The sequence below is a fragment of the Vicugna pacos genome, chromosome 34 (assembly GCF_048564905.1).
Source record: "Vicugna pacos chromosome 34, VicPac4, whole genome shotgun sequence".
NCBI lineage: Eukaryota > Metazoa > Chordata > Mammalia > Artiodactyla > Camelidae > Vicugna > Vicugna pacos.
In genome coordinates this window covers 19647421-19665369 of record NC_133020.1, presented here as the reverse complement: position 1 = coordinate 19665369, position 17949 = coordinate 19647421, and the positions used below count along the sequence as shown (strand labels likewise).

At 56.2% G+C, this 17949-nt stretch overlaps 1 protein-coding gene across 2 annotated transcripts in view; it reads right to left on the bottom strand.

Annotated features, from left to right (window-relative positions):
* The window catches only part of CRACR2A (calcium release activated channel regulator 2A), a 95577-nt gene that overhangs the window by 40396 nt on the left and 37232 nt on the right, over window positions 1-17949 (bottom strand). For both annotated transcript variants that reach the window (XM_072954460.1, XM_072954461.1), the window contains 3 exons: window positions 15303-15414; window positions 14053-14236; window positions 10593-10739 (listed from right to left, as the gene is read on the bottom strand). In XM_072954460.1, coding sequence (XP_072810561.1) covers window positions 10593-10739; window positions 14053-14236; window positions 15303-15414 — 443 coding nt within the window. The remainder of the gene's footprint in view (window positions 1-10592; window positions 10740-14052; window positions 14237-15302; window positions 15415-17949) is intronic.

The window sequence follows — 17949 nt, the reverse complement described above, 5'->3', positions numbered from 1 at the left end:
AGCGGTGGAAGCCACGAAGCCTAAGCACATGTCAGGGCTGATTTACCGTCGTAATTGCTGTCTGGGGCTGCGGCGGGAGGGGGCCGGCGCCCCGCAAAGGAGGACGGTCTTGGTTTCGAGGAGAAAAGGCTGCTGGGTTTGGAAAGGGTCAGAGGCCATCAGGAAGATGAAGAACGGAAAGCCTGGTCAACACCACCTCCCGACGGAGCAGCCCATCCGCGACCGGCCCCAGCTGAGCAGGAGCCGCGGCGCCAGCAGCCTGCCCGCCGGGGGCCCCGCGGCGGCCGTGGGAACAGGCCCAGGGGGAGACTCGGGAGAGCCCGGCCCCGGGCGCCCCGCGTCCTGCCCCCGAAGGAAGGAGGCGGCCCGTTATGTTTGCTTATTAACCACCCCTTGTGGCCACCGTCTCTGAAACCACTCGTGTGGCCTGATGCACGCAACAGACTTCGGGGTCTTCTTCGAAGAGAACTTCCCCATCAATCCCAGCGCACTGCCCCCCACCCCAGACCTCCGAGGACAGCACACGTCTTTGCCGGAACATTTCATTTCAAAGCTCTGAACAGTGGTTTCTTTTGGGTTTATGCTGTTGAAACTAGGTTGTGAACACTCAGACATTATGTCACCCACGGGGCCTGTGCTCAAACTGTTAAGGCTGCAAATCTGTAGGAAATACAGCTAAGGCTTTGGATACCAAACTCAGAAGCCCATGGACCACATTGGGGGAATACCGGCTTCCAGGGGAGTTCAAAACCTGCAGGGTTGGAAAGTTTGCCTGATCCAACCACCTGTTTTTCCAGTGTTAAATCCTTGCTACAATATCCCCACCAAGTATTCACCCAAACTGGGTTACAACGGTCCCAGTGGCAGGGAATGCTGGGTCTCTAAGCAGTTCTTTCTTCTATGGAATATTCTGCCCCATAGAAATATGTCCTTTCTATGACCTTGTGCATCTTCTGCAGATATTTTAAAACAGTGTTAAGACTTGAAGGAGTCTCCTTGAGTTGAGGCCACGCCTCTCCATTTCTGCCAGCCACGTCTTACGTGGAATTTGTCCTCTTTGTAAGTCTTTTCACTGTCGTCCCCTTTACTCTAATTTAGCCTTCTCAGTCCACGGAGCCCCACACTGAATGCCCAGTGTGTGAGTCTGATTGGTGCAGGTGGGAGCTGGACGACTGCTCTCCTGACCCGGACGCCACGTATCTAGTCATGCAGCCCAGAAGCACATTCACTTTTCTTGGCAGCCACACTACAGTGGATGAATGCCGAGCCCGTTTGTCAGCTGAAACCTCTAAACCTTATGGCTGTGTGCTTGTTTTTGTTTTAAAGATGCTACCACTGAATCCTCACCCTCCCACCTTGTGTTTCTGCCACTGGCGTTTTGGATTTTGGCAAGGTCTCAAATGTAATTCTGTTAGATTTTATGTTTGTTTAGATTCAGTCCATCTTTCTAGATTGTCACTATCTTAATGGGTCCCAACTGGTTGCTCAATGACCTTCCAAGCTGTGTTGATACTTTGAATGTTCAATCATAATGTAAGCCAAATAATCCACAATGTTGGTTTTGATTATTTATCTGAGAGTTACTTAGAGGAACATTTTTAAAAATATACAAACTACTGGTTTCTAGTTTTATTGTATTATTGTAAGAGAATATATTGGTAAGGAATTTACTTTTTGGAATCTATTAGCCTTTCCTTTGTAGCCCCATATGATCAGTTTTTACATAAGTTCTATGAGTAGAATGTCTCATAGAACCACTCCACAGCTTGCTGGTTGATGTTTCAAATACTTTGTATATTTAATCTGCTTTTTGCTAGATGAATGTCAAATTTGAGATAAGTTTGCTAAAATTCTTCTAAAGTTTTGTCTTTATCAATTTTCCTTTTGCTTTTCCAAGTTTCTGCTTTATGTATTTTGTTGCTATGTTGTTTGGTACATAAGGGTTTGTATCTGTTATATCTTCTTTATGGATGGAACTTTTTTTTATTACTACAAAATATTTTCCCTCATCTCCCTTTATTCATGCCATTAGTAAAAATGTTGAACAAAACAAGGAGAACAATCTATAACAAAGCTCTCTGAGCTACTAATTAATAACATGTGGGCATAAATATGCAATCTGTCTTCTACTAGCCATTCTCAAAACACTCTGCTCCTCCAGGGATGTGTTTAATTATTTCATTCTATGCCATCTGTGCCCAGTTATTTTGAGCAACAGAGGAAGGAGGAGAAAAAGAAGAGAGAGAAAAGAGAGGGAGGGAAACAAACATGAGTTCTCAGGGGGACAGAGGACAGACGTATGAGGAGCCAGGGAGAGTAGGTAATAGTCATGATCACGACTATTTACCCTCTCCTTTCTGTCTCCCTGTGATGGCTGGATAGCCCCTCTTGCAGAGTCCAGGGTGGTCTAGGCCATAATCCCCTGCTGACAGCTACAGCTGGCTTAGAGTTCATGAGACTCAGAGTGAGAAAGTCTCTGTTCAAATCATGGTTCTGACACTTATAAGCTTTCTGGCCTTGGACAAGCCATCTTATGTCAGCGAGCCTGAGGTTTTCTGCATCTGGAAAATCAGGTGGTAACAGCTATGTCAGAAAGAAGTCACCAGGACTAAGTCAGATAATGCTTGTCCAGCGTGACAGGGAGCAGAGAGCCCGCATTTACTACATTCTAATTAAATAAGTTCTCTGATCCTCCAGAGGCCTGGGGATCCCATTTTGAAAGTTGTTTCTCTTAAAATTCCTTCAGATGTCAGCCAATAAGCAAGTAGAAACTGAAGGAAAATCACGCAGCCGTCTGGTGTGTGCTGTGTGAAGATGTGTGCAGGGATGTGTGCAGAAGCAGGGAGGCAGGAGGGACAGAAGACATGGGACGGACACAGAGGGGTGGCTCAGGAGAGAAGACTGTGTGGAGAGAGATCCACTGGGTCGCCACCAACATTACAAAGTACTGATTAAATTCTTCGTAAAGCCACATTTGGGGAAAAACAATTTGGACTTCCAGAATGGTCTCTGCACACCAGGAATTGAGCATTTATGAACTTCAAGTCCAGCTGAAGTGGCGTGGAGGAAAGGAGCAGGCAGAAGAAGCCACACACCACGAAGCAGGCCCTTTGCAAGCTCCAGCTGACACAATTCTGTGACCTGTGACTGCAGAGCCCTGGCTGAGGCAGGAAGCGGGAGAGGGCCCCCTGCTGCGATGGTGGGGAGGGTGTAGGGTCCTCAGGGGAAAAGCTAAGAAAGGCTGAGTCCAGAAGAGGGAGATTTTCCTCAGCTGGGGGAAGGACAACACTTTGGTACTGAGGATGCTGCTCGGGCTGTGATGGGTCTGAAAGGGTGGGGCCCCCTGAGCGCCAGGCTGAGAGGCCCAGGTCCCAGCTCGAGGATGCTGTACCATCCAGGGCGTCTGAGTTCAGAAGATGCACCTCTCTGAAGGATGACTGTGTGTGTGTGTGTGTGTGTGTGTGTGTGTGTGTGTGTGTGTGCGCGCGCGCGTGCATGGGCTGTGCATGTGAACAGGAACAGAGGGACTGAAGAGTTATGGATGGGACACGTGGGAAGGAAGGAGGGCTGAGAATAGTGATTCTCAGGTAATTACAAGGCTTACATTCTGAGAGGCCTTCAGAGATAATTTGCAGGGAGCAAGAACTGACCCTGCCAGCCTCCCACAGGCGCGGGAAATCAATTAACCTTCACAGAGTGCACTGCGCCCAGAGAGCTGAGGTACCAGCTGGAGGACGGCGCTAACACTCAGCACCACTGGGGTTCCAGCTCACGGAACGCAGGCCAAGGCCCTCCTGCTACAGAATATTACTCGGTCAACATATTTTTCTCCTGTTTCCTCTGCTTTGCCTTTGATTAGGGACAAAGGATCTCAGAATGTCACCTGGTCCAGCTTCTAGGCTCCAGACAGGATGTGCTGAAATTATTCCAGGAAAAATGTAGCGTCTTCTCCCTAAATGGAGGTGGAGTCTTGACCTTGGACAGAACAAATGGCTATTTGTCTACATTTTAGATAAATTTCAGGAGATGGAACTCAAGACTGCGGTTCAAAACGGCCACTGGCCTTGGAGAATTGTTGCTCTGGTTTTCTGTGCTTCTGTGTGGATGGGTAGTGGTCTGGTATGCCTATCTCTGGTTTGCAAAGTCTGGTGAAAGGCAGATGCAGACAGAGGAAGGGTCTCCTTCTCATCACAGACTGCGCGCTCGAAAGCCTCCTGTGTCCCACAGGAAGGGAGTGAGGGCCGAGGCAGCAAAGTGGCCGGTCTGTGGTCAGCCAGGTTCCCGGGCCAGGGTGGGGGGGAGAATCCAGGCCTCGATCCAGTCACGTGTCCATCTGCAATACCACACTGTCCTCCCAGCATCCTCGGTTTAAAGCTGCCAACGCCAAACGTCTGTGTTTAGGATTGCAGTGATCCAAGTTCCATCTGGGGTCTGTCCATCATGGCACGAGCATGGACTGGGGCGAGGACTGGGGCCGACCGACTGCACCGCTGGACAGAGAGGGCCATGATCGTGGGGGACTGACCCCTTTCCTGTGTCTCCCCTATACCTGCCCCTCATCCTCTGATCACAGAGTGAAGACCCTGGACCAGAAACATCTCAACGAGTCTGCTATTTGCCAGAGAAGAAAACGGAAGCGAGTTCAGCCTGCGCCAGCTTTGCGGTTGGGATGAGGCCAGTAGGAGGGACTCAGACTCAACACTGCCCCCTGCCTCCTTCTCCAGGTAACTGCAGGCTCCGGCAGCAGAAGGAAGCTCTTACTAGAAAAATCCACTTGGGATTTTCTTGTTCCCCCGAAATCAGTCTCTCTCAGTCTGTCTGATGCCTCTCTGTCCCCGTCTCTGTCTGTCTGCCTGTCTCTCTCTCACACACGCACACATGATTAGAGTAAAGCTGAACAAATTTGGGCGGGTCTAGCTCAGTGGTAGAGTGCGTGCTTAGCATGCACAAGGTCCTGGGTTCAATCCCCAGTCCCTCCATTAAAAAAATAAAAAAAAAATAATTAAATAAGCCTAGTTACCCCCTCCAACCCAAACACACACACACAGAGAAACCTGAAGTACAGCTGAATGAAAGGAAAACATAAGACTTCGCAGAAAATTCTGCAAAGGTTGTAAAATCGCCAATTGGATTTTCAAGATGGATGGTTTCTCCCTAATGAGATTCTGCTGCCGTGTATAAACCAGCTTTGCAGCTTTATCCTGTCCTATCAAGCAAACCATTTTTCACTAGTCAGGTTTACACATCATGTCCACGCCGCCAACAGCGCACAGAGCCCTCGCCTTTCACTCTGCTTGCGGGGCGATGTTAACAACGCGCTTCGGCTTCAGGAAATAACACGCCAATTAAAAAACACACGTGCGTGGCTGAGCCACAGCCTCACCAACCCGCACTGCGAACCTCGTGTTTCCACGCCAAGAGCAGGCGCACAGTTACAGGCTGGAAGGGCCCCGGGAGTGCCCCTTGCAGGCTGGCACCTTCTGGAAGAAGCGGCCAGTGGGGCGGCCTTTCTCCGCGCGGGGTCTGGGGCCCGCCTGCACCAGCAGCCCTGGGGACGCGCGCTAAGATGCGCGTTCCTGGGTCCCCCCTCCCCAGGCACACTGACGTAGGCTCCCTCGGAGAGGGACCGGGGAATCCACCTTCCATGGAGGCTCCCTGCTCATCCTGAGGCAAGCCGACATTCAAGAACCATGCAGCGAAGGCTCGCCACAAACGTCATCCCCACGACGCTGCCACTGCTGCCCGACCCGGCGGCAAGGCCGAGGGGGCGACGCCCCTCCCACAGCACCCAACACCAGCCCTCGGGCTCTGTCGGGTCCCGGGTGTCACAGCTGGGGCCGTCTGTCAGGCTGGAAGACGCAGCCTGGTCTGGACACCCGCTTGGAGCTGAGGGAAGTCAGTGTGGACAGAAAGCCGCAGGACGGCGGCCGGGCAGGGGCAGGAATTGAAGAGCCCCCCTGCTCCTGAGAAACGGCCTGCGGCCCGAATCAGCTGGACAGGCTGTGCAGACGAGGAACCGACTCCAGCGAGGGTGTGGGGGGCGCTGCCAGGTCTGTCAAGGCCAAGGTGGTCCAGGCGGCCTGGGTGGTGGTCCAGGCTACTGAGCAGCCGAGGACTGAGTTGGGCCTGCCTCTGATCTAGAAAGCGCGTCTCTCCAGAGTGCTCAGAGCTCCCAGGCAGCCTGATCCATCCTGACCCCCACCCTTGGGGTTAGGTCTTGGTGAGGAACTCAGTCAGGTCGCCTTCTCCAGCAGATCCCGACTCTGGTCGGAAGTCAGAATCTCGGGATATTTCATAAACGCAGACTTCAAGCCCCACCCCCAGACCAAGGCAACAATGGGGCCGTCCCGGGGTGGGGCCCCAGCATCCCCCGGCGAGTCTGGTCAAAGGTCCGACTCTCTAGACAGCATGGTTTTGCATCCGGAGAGCTCAAGCTTGTGACAGGGGCGGGTGGTTTCTCTGGCAAAGGAATTCCTAATTCTGAGGGCCAGTTCTTCCTCGCGTCGCACTACGTCTCTCATCGTAAAAGGTCAGGTTCTCCGAGCTTCTGCGTGGTGCACGCAGAGAAGCGTGGCACGGGTGCGATCTGACCCTCTCCTCCTCGAGGGGAAGTGGAGGTGCTGAGGGGACGCGCCCCCTCCGGAGCGGCCGCCGGGGAGCTGGGCTTTAGCCCGAGGTCTGCGCACTTGACCTTGACCCAGGAGGCCATGGCTGCTTCCCGGTGGACATGCGCCGGAGTCAACACTGACCCGGATGCCAACGCAAATCTGAGATTTTCTCAACCCTCTGTCCCGAAGGACAAGAGGGCGGAGGCTGGATGGTCCTAGACTTGCCTCCTTCCCCTGCTCCCAATACGCAGGGTAAGAAAAGAAAACCCACAGCAGTGAGGAAGGCCCCGGGCCATTTCTGACACCGCCCCGGAGCCTGGGTCTCCTGACATCAGCCCCAAGCACGCGACCCCCTGAGTCCTCCTCCCTCCCAGAGCCTGGAGGTGACCCTGGGGGAAGCTGAGGGGACCTTACTAACGGCCACAAAACTGTAACTCTGAGGGGGCAGGGGAGCTGGGGACAGGACTTCCCCCAGGTCAGTGGCATCTTTCTGGGCCCTGTGGGAGAAGAATGTGTGTGGTTTGGAAAAGGAGGAGGGAGCCTGGGTGCTGCTGCCAGTGACAACGCTGCCTCGAGTCTCAACAGCATGGATTTCCCGGTCGGCTTCGCGGCGGAATCTTGACTGCTCGGCCCATCGGTCTGATCACAAACTCCTCAAAGATGGGGACTCTGTGTTCTGTTGGCTGAACTCAGCCTGGCACAGAGCAAGCACCCCTTCCGTGCGAGGTGCAGCCCTACGTGGGCCGCCCTCCTGGGGCCGAGCCCTGGGTGGGTCGCAGCCGCCCTGCCTCGTCACCCTCCCCGGGACAGCACGGATTCCCTGACGGAGTGACACGTTAGCCCCGGCGCTGAAAGGCCAGCTAGTGGAGGCGCCTGGGCAATGCGTGGAGAGTCCTCGGGACCCCCCGACTCTAGCCCGATCAGACCCTTCCGCAGTCTGTCCTTTCTCCCCCTCCCCGCGAGACTGCGCCCCTCCCACAGAAAAGCCCAACCCGGTCTCCTAGGAGATGCCCAGAATCACACAGCCTCACCCTGGGTCACCCGGAAAGCTTTCTACTCAAACCCTCCGGTTTCTTGTCTGACCTCGGAGCTGCAAGGACTTCTAAGGGCATGCGGTCCAGGTGTAACCCAGAAGCGGGGGGTGACCACTCTGTTTTTTCCCTTTAACAGAAGAGAACACGGTGGCGCTACTCTGCTGCACACCTGACACCAGTGCTGTCAAGTGACGGCACTTCGATAAAAAATAAGAATTAAAAAATTTAAAAATAAAAAAATTTTAAGTCAAAAAAACTACCAGAAAACCTCAGAGCCGGTCACCCGGAACGAGGGTGAGCACGTTTCCTGGGCCTTGTCTCAGTAACTCGCACGTGCACGTGTGTGGGAGCGGCAAAGCCAAGTGCATTTCTTCTGGTGAATCACAATCAGAAAGCTTGAAAATCCCATTCTCTCCCGTTGCCAGCAAGGAAACAGGTGCACAGAGAGGTAAGGCAAGCTGCCCGAGTCACACAGCTGGCCAGTGGCAGGGCCTGGGGAGGGGACCTCGGGGTGCTCCTGCCTCCTGTTTCGGGGCTCCGCTCGCGGCTATAGGCCTCGGGTTCTGCACCAGAGGACTCTTGGGAAAGGGGCTGCCAGAGAGCTCAGCGAGCCCTGGATCCCACCAGAGCCCCCCACCCGGGAGGGGGCCTCATCAGCTGGCCTGGGGCAGGTGCAGCCGGCAGGGGTGCCTGTGGAGGGAGGGCACAGAGAGCTGGGGGTCTTGGCTGAGCTAGTCTTGCCCATGCTTCCGACAGTGACCTTGACTTCCATCTCAAGAACGTTCAAACCCTCATTGAATTGGGACGGAAGCACAAACAGAGGCCACTTAGAGATGGACGGAAGGGCTGAGGGTCTCTCCCTGCGGGCGTGCAGGTCAGCAGGGGCGCTCCCTGCAGGTAGGACTCTGGGCCACAGGCCACAGTGACCCTCACCTCCTTAGTCAGCAAGGGAAGCGTCCCCTCTGGGGGTGCCGCCTGACTTTCACTGTGGCTCCTCGGGGCAACCAATGCTGGGGTCCGAGGGCAGGGTGGTGAGCCCCTCATTTTACAGGTGGGAAAATCAAGGCTCAGAGAGGCCCAGAGACCAGAGCGAGGTCACAGAGCCAGTGGGTTGGAAAGCCGCAGATGACTCAAACCCAGACCTCCCGATTCCCAGCCCCCATTTCTCACGTCCACACACGAGGCCCCTGGACACCTTGTTAAAATGCAGAGTCAGCGGGGCCGGGGCAAGGCCTGCCACTCCGCATTCCCCAGAAGCTTCCTGCTCATCCCCAGGCTGGACTTTGGTAGCAAAGCTCTACATCATGCTGTCTGGAAGGATAAAGGGGGCCTTAAGCTTCACCCCAAATGCTCCACATCAGCCAGCCAGATCCTCCACGACACACAAACATCCCTACTTAAAACAGTGATAAACATGACGACCTTAACATTCACCGAATACGTGCGGCGGGCCAACGCTGTTCCGAATGCTGACACGCGTCATCACATCTAGTCCTCGCATCTCTCCGAGACGGACGCTGTTCCCATCCCTGTCTGACAGATGAGGCGGCGGTGGCTCAGAGAGGTTAAGTAACTGGGCCGACGTCACACAGCTAGTTAGTAGCAGAGCTAAGACTGAAACTCGGCTCCGTCTGAGTCCTGGTTTACTGGGTGAAGACTCGCTAGAGCATATTCTCAACCCCTCCTGCCGCCGGGCCTCGGGAGGCCCTCCCCACAGTGCCCCTAACACTCCCCTCGCCAGACCGTGTGTCCTCCAGCACCAATTGGTCACAATTTCTCCTAACGCAGGGTCCGACAGGTCCTTTTTCCACACCCGTGTATACCCCGTGGACCTCAGCAAGGTTTTAGAATTGCTGCAGGGGACGCCCTGGATGACAGGGAGCTCAGGGCGGGGCGTGGACAGCGGTCTACGCAGGAGCGCACGTGGTGAGCCAGCTCTCTCGGAACTCGGGGCCTGCGTGCTTTCTATAAGGCCACGTCAGCCCAGACTGCAGCACGGACCCAGAGGCTTTGGTAGGAAGCACCTGCACGGAAGGGCCAGTGGTCTGTGCTGGAATTATTGGGGATTTTTAAGGAACACGAGCAAATCTCCAGGTGGGACCAGAGGCATGCAGAGGACCTCCTCGGCGTGCTTCCACGCTCTACCTGAACCAGCCTGCATTTTGCCTGAGGCTTTAGGACTACAGACCATCTTTAGTGACACCAGGGTTCACAGAATGCGAGCTCACTGCTGTGCGGTGGGCTGGATGACCGCGGACAGGCACGGGGCCCGAAGACACACTCATTCCCACAGGCTGACCGACACCTGCCCGCTGGCCCGCACCTGCGCAGCACGGGGCCCGGCCGACACCGCGTCGGCCCCTGCGCTGCCTCCTCCGGTTGGTGTTCACCTAGCCTGGCGCCGCCTCATCCAGGCAAGGGAGCCCTAGAAACCGCTAATGATTGGGAGAGACCTGGGGGGCAACGCGGGCGGCAGGAGAGACTGAGAGCGGGATGAGAGGGAGCGGTCAGGATGGCTGAGGACCCTCTGAATCGTGGGGGTAGACCCGGCGCGTCGGGGCCTCACTGCCCAGAGGCACGTACAGTCGTTTCTAATGGGTCTCAGGCACCTGACTGTCTGAGTCTGAATCCTGGCTCTGCCACCTGCACGCTGTGTGTCCTGGGGCATGTTACTCACGCTTTCAGCGCCTCGATTTCCTCATCAGTAAAATGGGGACAATGATAGAGAGTCCAGATGAGCTAGTGTAGACCAGGTACCTAGGACAGTGTCTAGCACACGGTGAGGGCCCAACAAACGTGAGCGAGGGCTTAGAAATACAAGTGATGACAGCCACAGGGCCCGGCCCCACCCCGGCAGACGGGCATAAGGCGGCATCGCCAAACGTGAGACCAAAGAGGTGTTTCCGGCTTCCGCGCGCCCATGCCGAGGGCGGCGGAGACGGGTACCCACTTTCGCAGGGCGTGCTCCAGTTCGCTCTTCTCCTCGTGGGCTTCTTGGAGCTGCGAGAAGATTCTGGTCAGGAAATCCTCGAAGTCGGACAGCAGGTGAGGTTTGTCCTTCTTCAGCTGCAGCCAGAGTTGCTTGACGTCACGTTCACTACGGGAGGAAAGGGAGCGTGAGCGCGGGGCCCCGGCAACAGGCCCAGGTGTCAGACTGACGGCCGGAACAGCTCGCCGCACGCCGGCTCCTTCACGCATGTTTCCTCGTTTGAGCCTCCGGGAACGTGACAGGCAGGTGCTGCCATTCCCCGCCATTTACAGGCGAGGAGACGGAGGACGGGGTGAAGAGGGCGGCCTCAGATCACTCAGCTGGTGGGTGATGGAGCCGGGAGCCTGTCTGGTCCCGTGCTGGCCTCCGCTCTGCTGTCTCCCTCAGGGGCTGGTGGGGCTGAGCCCGCACTGCTGTGTGGGGAGCACCTCTGGAGGCCAGAAAGAAACAGAGGGACAGGAGCCCAGCGTGGGCAAGGACAGACGCATGGAGCTGAAGGAGAGAGCCTGTGGCCCCCAGAAGGACGGTCCTTGCAGCTCAGAGGGAAAGACGTGCCATCCGATGGCTGGCAGAAAGCCATTGTCATGGCGGGGCAGGGAAGGGAAGACGCAGCGCCCTGCAGGGGCCTGGGGGCAGCAGGCGTGACCAACAGGCAACAGGAAGAGAAGGAGCAAGTCTGAGAGGTGTGTGTGCACACGTGGAAGGACGAATAGAGAGTCTGGAGGGAAGGAGGCAGGCATAGAGACAGAGACAGAGCGACATGCCCAGAGTTGCATCCCCAATAGGCATGTGCGCGCACGCTCAGCAGCAGAGACCAAAGGGTCACACGGATCAGCGAGGGGAGGGATGAGGGGGCCCCACACACGATAGGCCCTGCTCTCGCTCTATGGAGAAACTCAACAATCTATAGCCAGTGATCAAACTGAGCCAGAAAGCGATATGATCTGCACTCCATTAAATTCTGAAACCACCGTGATCTGAAGGTGGTTATAAGCAGGGACCCTCAGGATAAAGAATAAAATCCTTTGTGCTTGTGTAACAAGTCCTATATGTGAGACATTTTACTCAGAAGTGATACTGGTAGTGGCATGCCAGCAACGTGCCTGGGGCAGAAACGCTACTCTGCACCCAGCGGAGAAGAGGCCCACGCAGAAGTGACCCGACCTCCGGTTAGTTAGCTGATCGTCTATCCAACCATCCCTCCATCCTGCTTTCCTTCCCGCGCTCCATTCCATCCAGACATCCACAACCGTGTAGAACCTCCATCCATCCACCTACCCACCCACCCATCCATTTATCCACCCATCCACCCACCCATCCAATAAGTATTTATCATCTGTTGAAAAGCTAGCACTGGACTGGATGGCATGAGGGAATCTGGGAAACAAGACAAGGGGAGGTAAAGAGCCTCCCTGCTTCCCAGAGTGAGTTCCGCTTCCCCCACACAGAACACGTGTGGCTGTCTGCTCTGTTGTACTGCAGATGTGACGGAGGTGGTGCAAAGGGTTCAGGGACAAAAGGGTCTCAGGGAGACACAAGGATGACCTCCTGTCACTGTGGCAGGTTGCCTGTCGTGAAGTAAATGCATTCTAGGGTCAGGATCCACCCTGCTGGCCCAGGCCTGTCTGTTCCCACCTCCCAGGTTCCTGTTGGAGCCTCCAGTGAAATCTGCAGACCCACCCGATGCTCTTCCAAAGCTCTTTAACCACCTGGTCATGGCCACATCACCTCCCTGGGGATTTCTGGAGAAGGGACAAGTCTTCCAACCTTGAATGAAAAATAGGCCAAGGCCCATAAGCTGCCGAATCCCTCAGCCAACCAGACCGCCGGGAACAGCTGGCAGTCCAGACGCCAGTCCGCCACGTCCGGGCCACGCCTGGGCCATGTCTGGGCCACGTGCAGGCCACTCCTCATGGGAGGATACTGGGTGCGGGGTGCAGGGTGAGAAGGGGTTCTGGGGGGTCAGGCTGTCCATCTCCCTGCTTCCAGCACAACACACAGACCATCTCGGTCGGTGACATCGCTAAAGACCTCCGAAGTCTTCAGAGCCACCTGTGCCCTCATCTGCAGTCCTGCGGTTGGGACCGGTTCCCCCAGGGGCCCGCTTCCCTCTTGTTTCACTTCCCCGAGGACAGCGGTGGCTCTGGGCCCCGTCCTCCGTGTGTCAGTTTCCGTAGACCACGCCTGGAACCTTGCCCAGAGCCTCTGCACCAGGACATCTCATGTGGGCTCAGCTCAGCATGGGCCTTTGACAGGCATCCTCAGAGCACCCCCGGTGAAGTGCCCAGAAGCGAGCAGAGGCGCCCCTCTTTTGTGACTCATGATGGCCCCCGGGCTCACCCACCCCGCCCGCTCCAGCCCCCTCCTCCAGGAGGTCACTGTCCCTGGAGAAGCTGGGTCAGGTGTCCCTTCTGGTACGGGCTATTGCCGGCCTATCTCAAGTCTGGCACAACCTGTCGGGTTGTTTGCGGAAAGACTCTCGAGCTGCACGTACTTTTTGGCCTGCGTGCCGTGTGAAGGCCCCTCTTTCTTCCTTCCTCTTTATCATCCACCCCCTCCCCTCAATCTCTCCTCTTTCCAAGCTTCGGGCACATCAGTTCCAATAATCCAGCCTTTCCAGTTCCTCATGAAACACACACCCAACCCAAGACCCAGAGCCCCAGCAGGAGGAGGCAAAGGGCGGCGGGGAAGGGGGCCGAGGCCGCCCCGTGCTTCTCGGGCCACCGTGTCCGTGCCCCAGATACAGCGCCACTTTGTTTCATTTCACTTGAAATGTCTGGGCTTAAATCTATGTGTCTCTTTATCCCAAAACGCTTTTTTGCAAAAAAGAAAAGAAAAGGGGGTGGTATTATGTTTTGCTTAAAGTCCCAGGCACGTAAGTTTTCAGCTGAGCTGCTGATCACCCGGGTGGCGAGCTGCCCGGAGCTGGGTCCCCTCCCACCTGCCTCAACAGGTGGGCTTTGGCTCAGGGATCCGATGTGTGGATGCTTCCACGTAAGGTGCCTTTGCCCGGAGCACAGCACGGTGCGGGGAGGGCGCACTGCAGCCCCAGAGACCCAGCGGAGGTGGAAACCCGGTGAGCTGATGGTGACAGGAAGCCTTAGGCAGGACTCCGGAAAACCCTCACGGCTTGGCACAGCCCTCTGAGGGTGAGCACCGCTCAGGGAGCTCGGAGGGCTGAGCTGAGGACCGTGCTGATGATGGACAGCGGGGGAGTGTTTCCCGTGAAAACAACGCGGAAAGCAGAGCCCATAGATCCCGAAACACAGACAGGTCATGGCCAAGGACAGGCTGCGTGGAGTGAGTGACCCGGCTGGAAGCAAGGAGCCGGGGCCGGGCCGAGTGCGTAGGAAGCCTCAGTGATGGAACAGAACAGATGAGGAAGTCGGGCTCCATCCCCCAGACCACTGTCACCACTTACTCTTCCAGAACCTTCTGGGCTCCAAGCCTGTCCATCAGCACCTGAAACTGCGCCTCCTCGTCTTCGTCCATGCCGCCCAGGTCCTCCTCCCCTCTGGTCTGGTACACCTTCTCCTCCTGGGGCTGGGCCGCCGGCTCCCCTCCGTCTTCCTGACTTGGCTTATTCTGGCCGAAGATGAAGTGACCTGCAGGAGCGTGGCACAAGGGTCTGGATTAGGGCGGCACTCACCCAGGGGGACCTTTGCTTTCCCAGACGCCAGGAATCATCTGAGATTCAGCTGAGGGAAGAAAAGGGGAACCTCCCCCCACCTCCGCCCTGAGCAAAGATTCTTGGATGCCATGCTCTGGCTTTTGTCTCTCTCCTACTCCCACGAGAGTCTGGTGGAAAGGCTACGACCTGGGGAGGGCAGAGGCATGGCAGGTCCCACGGCACCTTTGTGGTTCACGATCCTTTAAAGTCTGCCTAGACTTGTCTCTTCTCTGATTCCTTCTCTAAAGGAGACCTTTCTCTCCAGCGCCCTCCAGCAGCCCGGCTGCCTGCGCTCCGTGCCGTCTCCCAGCATCAGAGCCCCCAGTACCACTGTGCCTCCCATTCACGAGTCAGTGACAAATTCCTGAAGGTCAGGAAAGGCCGCAGATACTTCTCAGGAAACGTCCGGCACCTTGTGTGAGGCAGATGTGTGGCTAAACCGGCCTGGTGACTTCTCTGACCCACATTTGCTCTATCATTGTCTGATCAGTATTTGCTCTGAGGGGGTACATGGTTTCTTTATCTTGTTCATGCATCTCCTGGTTCTTTTTCCTCCTGGTTACCTGGGGCACGACTGGTCTATTCAAACCCTTTATAGATTCCTCTGAAAGCGGGTGTCCCTCAGCCTGGACGACTCAGCCAGACTCTGAACGAAATGAGTCGCTGTCATCCGCCGGCATCTCGGCAGAAAAGCAGAGGCTGGCAATCCCATCTCAGCCCTCCCCGCCCCCATGCCGAGCTTTCCGCCAGTGTCTCTGCTTGCTCCCTGCCATTCTGCAGCAGGAGGGGACCCAGCAGTGACAGTGCCCCTGAGGGGGCAGTGGTATGAGCCCCATAAAAAGAGGTGGACACGTGAAACGAGGTCCAGAGGACCCACAGCCTGGACACCTCAAGGAGTAGGAGCTTTGCTACAGCGACTCTCGGGGCTGGCGGGGCAGGGGTGCACCTCACAGAGCTCTGGGAGGCCCCTCCCCAGGGCCCCGGCGCCCGGCACCACTCACTAAATCCAGTGGCGAACTCCTCTGGGGTCAGAAAGCCATTGCCGTCGGCATCCAGGGCATCAAACACATCCTCCAGGTCCTCCAGGCTGAGGGGCAACTCCTTATGGAGCCTCTGAAAACAATCCAGACCCCACTGGTTAACACGGCTCGTCCCAGACGGCTGCCCCAGGCTGGTCCTTCTGCCCACAAGTGTCTCGAGTTGGCCCCGGCCTCCAAAAGCCAGAAGCCGCTTCTGAAGACCACTTCAGCATCCTTCTCCCCTTCTGAACAGCGGGACACCCACCATCTGGCCCCGCTGGTGATGCTCAGTGAGGTCTTACAAGTTGGGTGTTTTTCCAGAGCCTGGAACGGGAAACAGTCCTGCAGCAGCAGCGCTGAGGGCCGGACTCCCGGAGCCAAGGAACAGTGCTGTCTCCCCCTGCGCTCCAGCCAGGCTCTCTGCCTTTCTGGTCACCAGCCCACAACGGACCTCATGCAGCTTAAAGCGAATTGATGCATAGCTTCAAATGCATCATTAGAAGACCCACCTTTACAGCCAGATTAAAGTCTCCCTCCTTCCAGACTTCCAAAGCCTCCTGTTCAGACCTCTGAGCCAGCACCAGCCACTCTCTTTCCTGTGGCAGAGCTCAGCCACACCGAACACCTCCAGGATGGGGAGGTGAGGCCCAGAGGTGGGATCTACCTTCATCCTGCTTGGTGCCTTGACCTGCTTGGTTCAGGCCGATGGCTGGGCGGAGCCTGGGGTCCCTCAACATCCACGCTATTGACATCATGAGATGGGAAGTCTTTTCTGGGGGGGGCGGAATCCAGCCTGTGCTCTATGCGATATTTAACAGCATCCCTGGGCGCAACCTAGGATGCGCCAGCGGCAGCCCCGTCTCCAGTCATTTCAATCGAGAATGTCCCTAGACATTATCAACTGCCCTCTAAGAGGCAAGCCCACCCCCACTCACGTAGACTGGACTCAAGCCGGCGCAGCACTAGCTGGGTGCGAGGGGAAGGTGCCCCCCCCAGCAGAAATGACCCTTCATGATCTCTGAGGCAGGAGAGATGACTTGCACTTGAAGTCCTAGAAAGACAGCACAGCCGCTATGGAAACGGCATGTTGGCTCCACAAAATATTAAAAACAGAATTGCCATAGGATCCAGCAATCCTACTTTGGGGTATGTACCCCCAAAAAACTGAAAGCAGGGACTTGAAGAGTATATACACACCCCTGATCGTAGCAGCGTGATTCACACCCAAGGGTGTGGAGCAACCCACGTGGCCACCGACAGACCAGCGGATAGACGAGGCGTGGTCAGTGGGTGCAGTGGAGTCGTGTCCAGCCCTAAAAGGAGAGGAAATTCTGGCCCGTGCTACAACGTGGAACCCTGACGACCGGCAAACTTTGTTATGTGTATTTTACCACAGTTTAAAAAGCATCCCAGGACACCAGGGATTGGGTTAAGACTCGTGGTGCAAGGCCCCCCTGCCCGACAAGTGTGCATTTATGGAGAGATTGCCAGGTCCCAGCTCAGGGCCAAGAGCTCTGCATATACACGCTTGCTAACTCTCTTCCAATGCTGGGAGTTAGTTATAAATAGTTCACAGCTCCGAGGGGCTAAGAGACTTACACAAATTCACATTGCTAGTAAGTTGCAGGTTCAGGATTAAAACCCAGGCCGATTTACTGCAAAATTCTTCAAGAGTCTTCTTATTAACCTACATCAGGAGTCCACCAGTGTCTGCTATAAGGGCCAGGAGGATCACATTTGAGACTTCGCAGGCCATTCGGTCTTTGTCACAGCTTCACACGTTACAGCTTGGAAGCCACCGTGGACGAAACGTGGGGGACACAGCCTGGCTGTGTGCCAGTAACACGACTCACAGAAACAGGCAGGGCCAGGCTGGGCTGGCTGGCCAGCTCAGGTGGTTCCTAACAGTCGGGCCAAGCCCAGAATTACCCGCAGGGAGCACATTGATGGATAATCACTACACTCCCCTAAAAAGTCAGGGGGAAGTTTTGACGAGGCTCTAGGTTTCCTCAGAGATCCCCGCCTGTCTGTCCCCATCTTCCTGTCTCAGCTGAAGGAGTCCCTCCACCTGCCCCGCCATGTCCCTCTGACCCGCTGAGGAAGGACTAGTTCCCACTCGGGACCCTCCAGCCCACGACTCTGCTTCTCTGGGGGCCCCCTCCCTGCAAAGCAATCTTCACCCCGGTTCTGCCAGGAACAGTCTCCAAGGAGCACACAGAGGGGCTCCTTGTGGAGGAGGAAGCGAGGTCTGAGGGGCCACAGGTGGAGCTGAAGACCCTCAACCCCCTGCCCAAACTCTGCACACACAGGTCAGGGTCCGCCGTCCGCCGTCTGCCGTCCAGTAGCAGGATGTCCGGCCACGGAGCCTGAGCCCGGGGGCTCGCACCCTGGCCTCAGGGCAGCCCGGCTCCAGTGCCTCCAGGTTGCTCCAGGGACCTGCTCCTTTTCCCTCCTGTGGTCCCTGCTCTGTCGGGGCGGCTGGCTGTCTATGCCTGGTGCCCAGAGCATCACCTCTGATGGCTGGTTCTCCACTGCCTCTTGGATGGCTGGGAGCCAGCTCTCTGCAAGTGGGTTTTCGTTACTCAGGAAAGAGACCAGGAGCACCAGGGAAGGAGCCTCGCCATCTCGC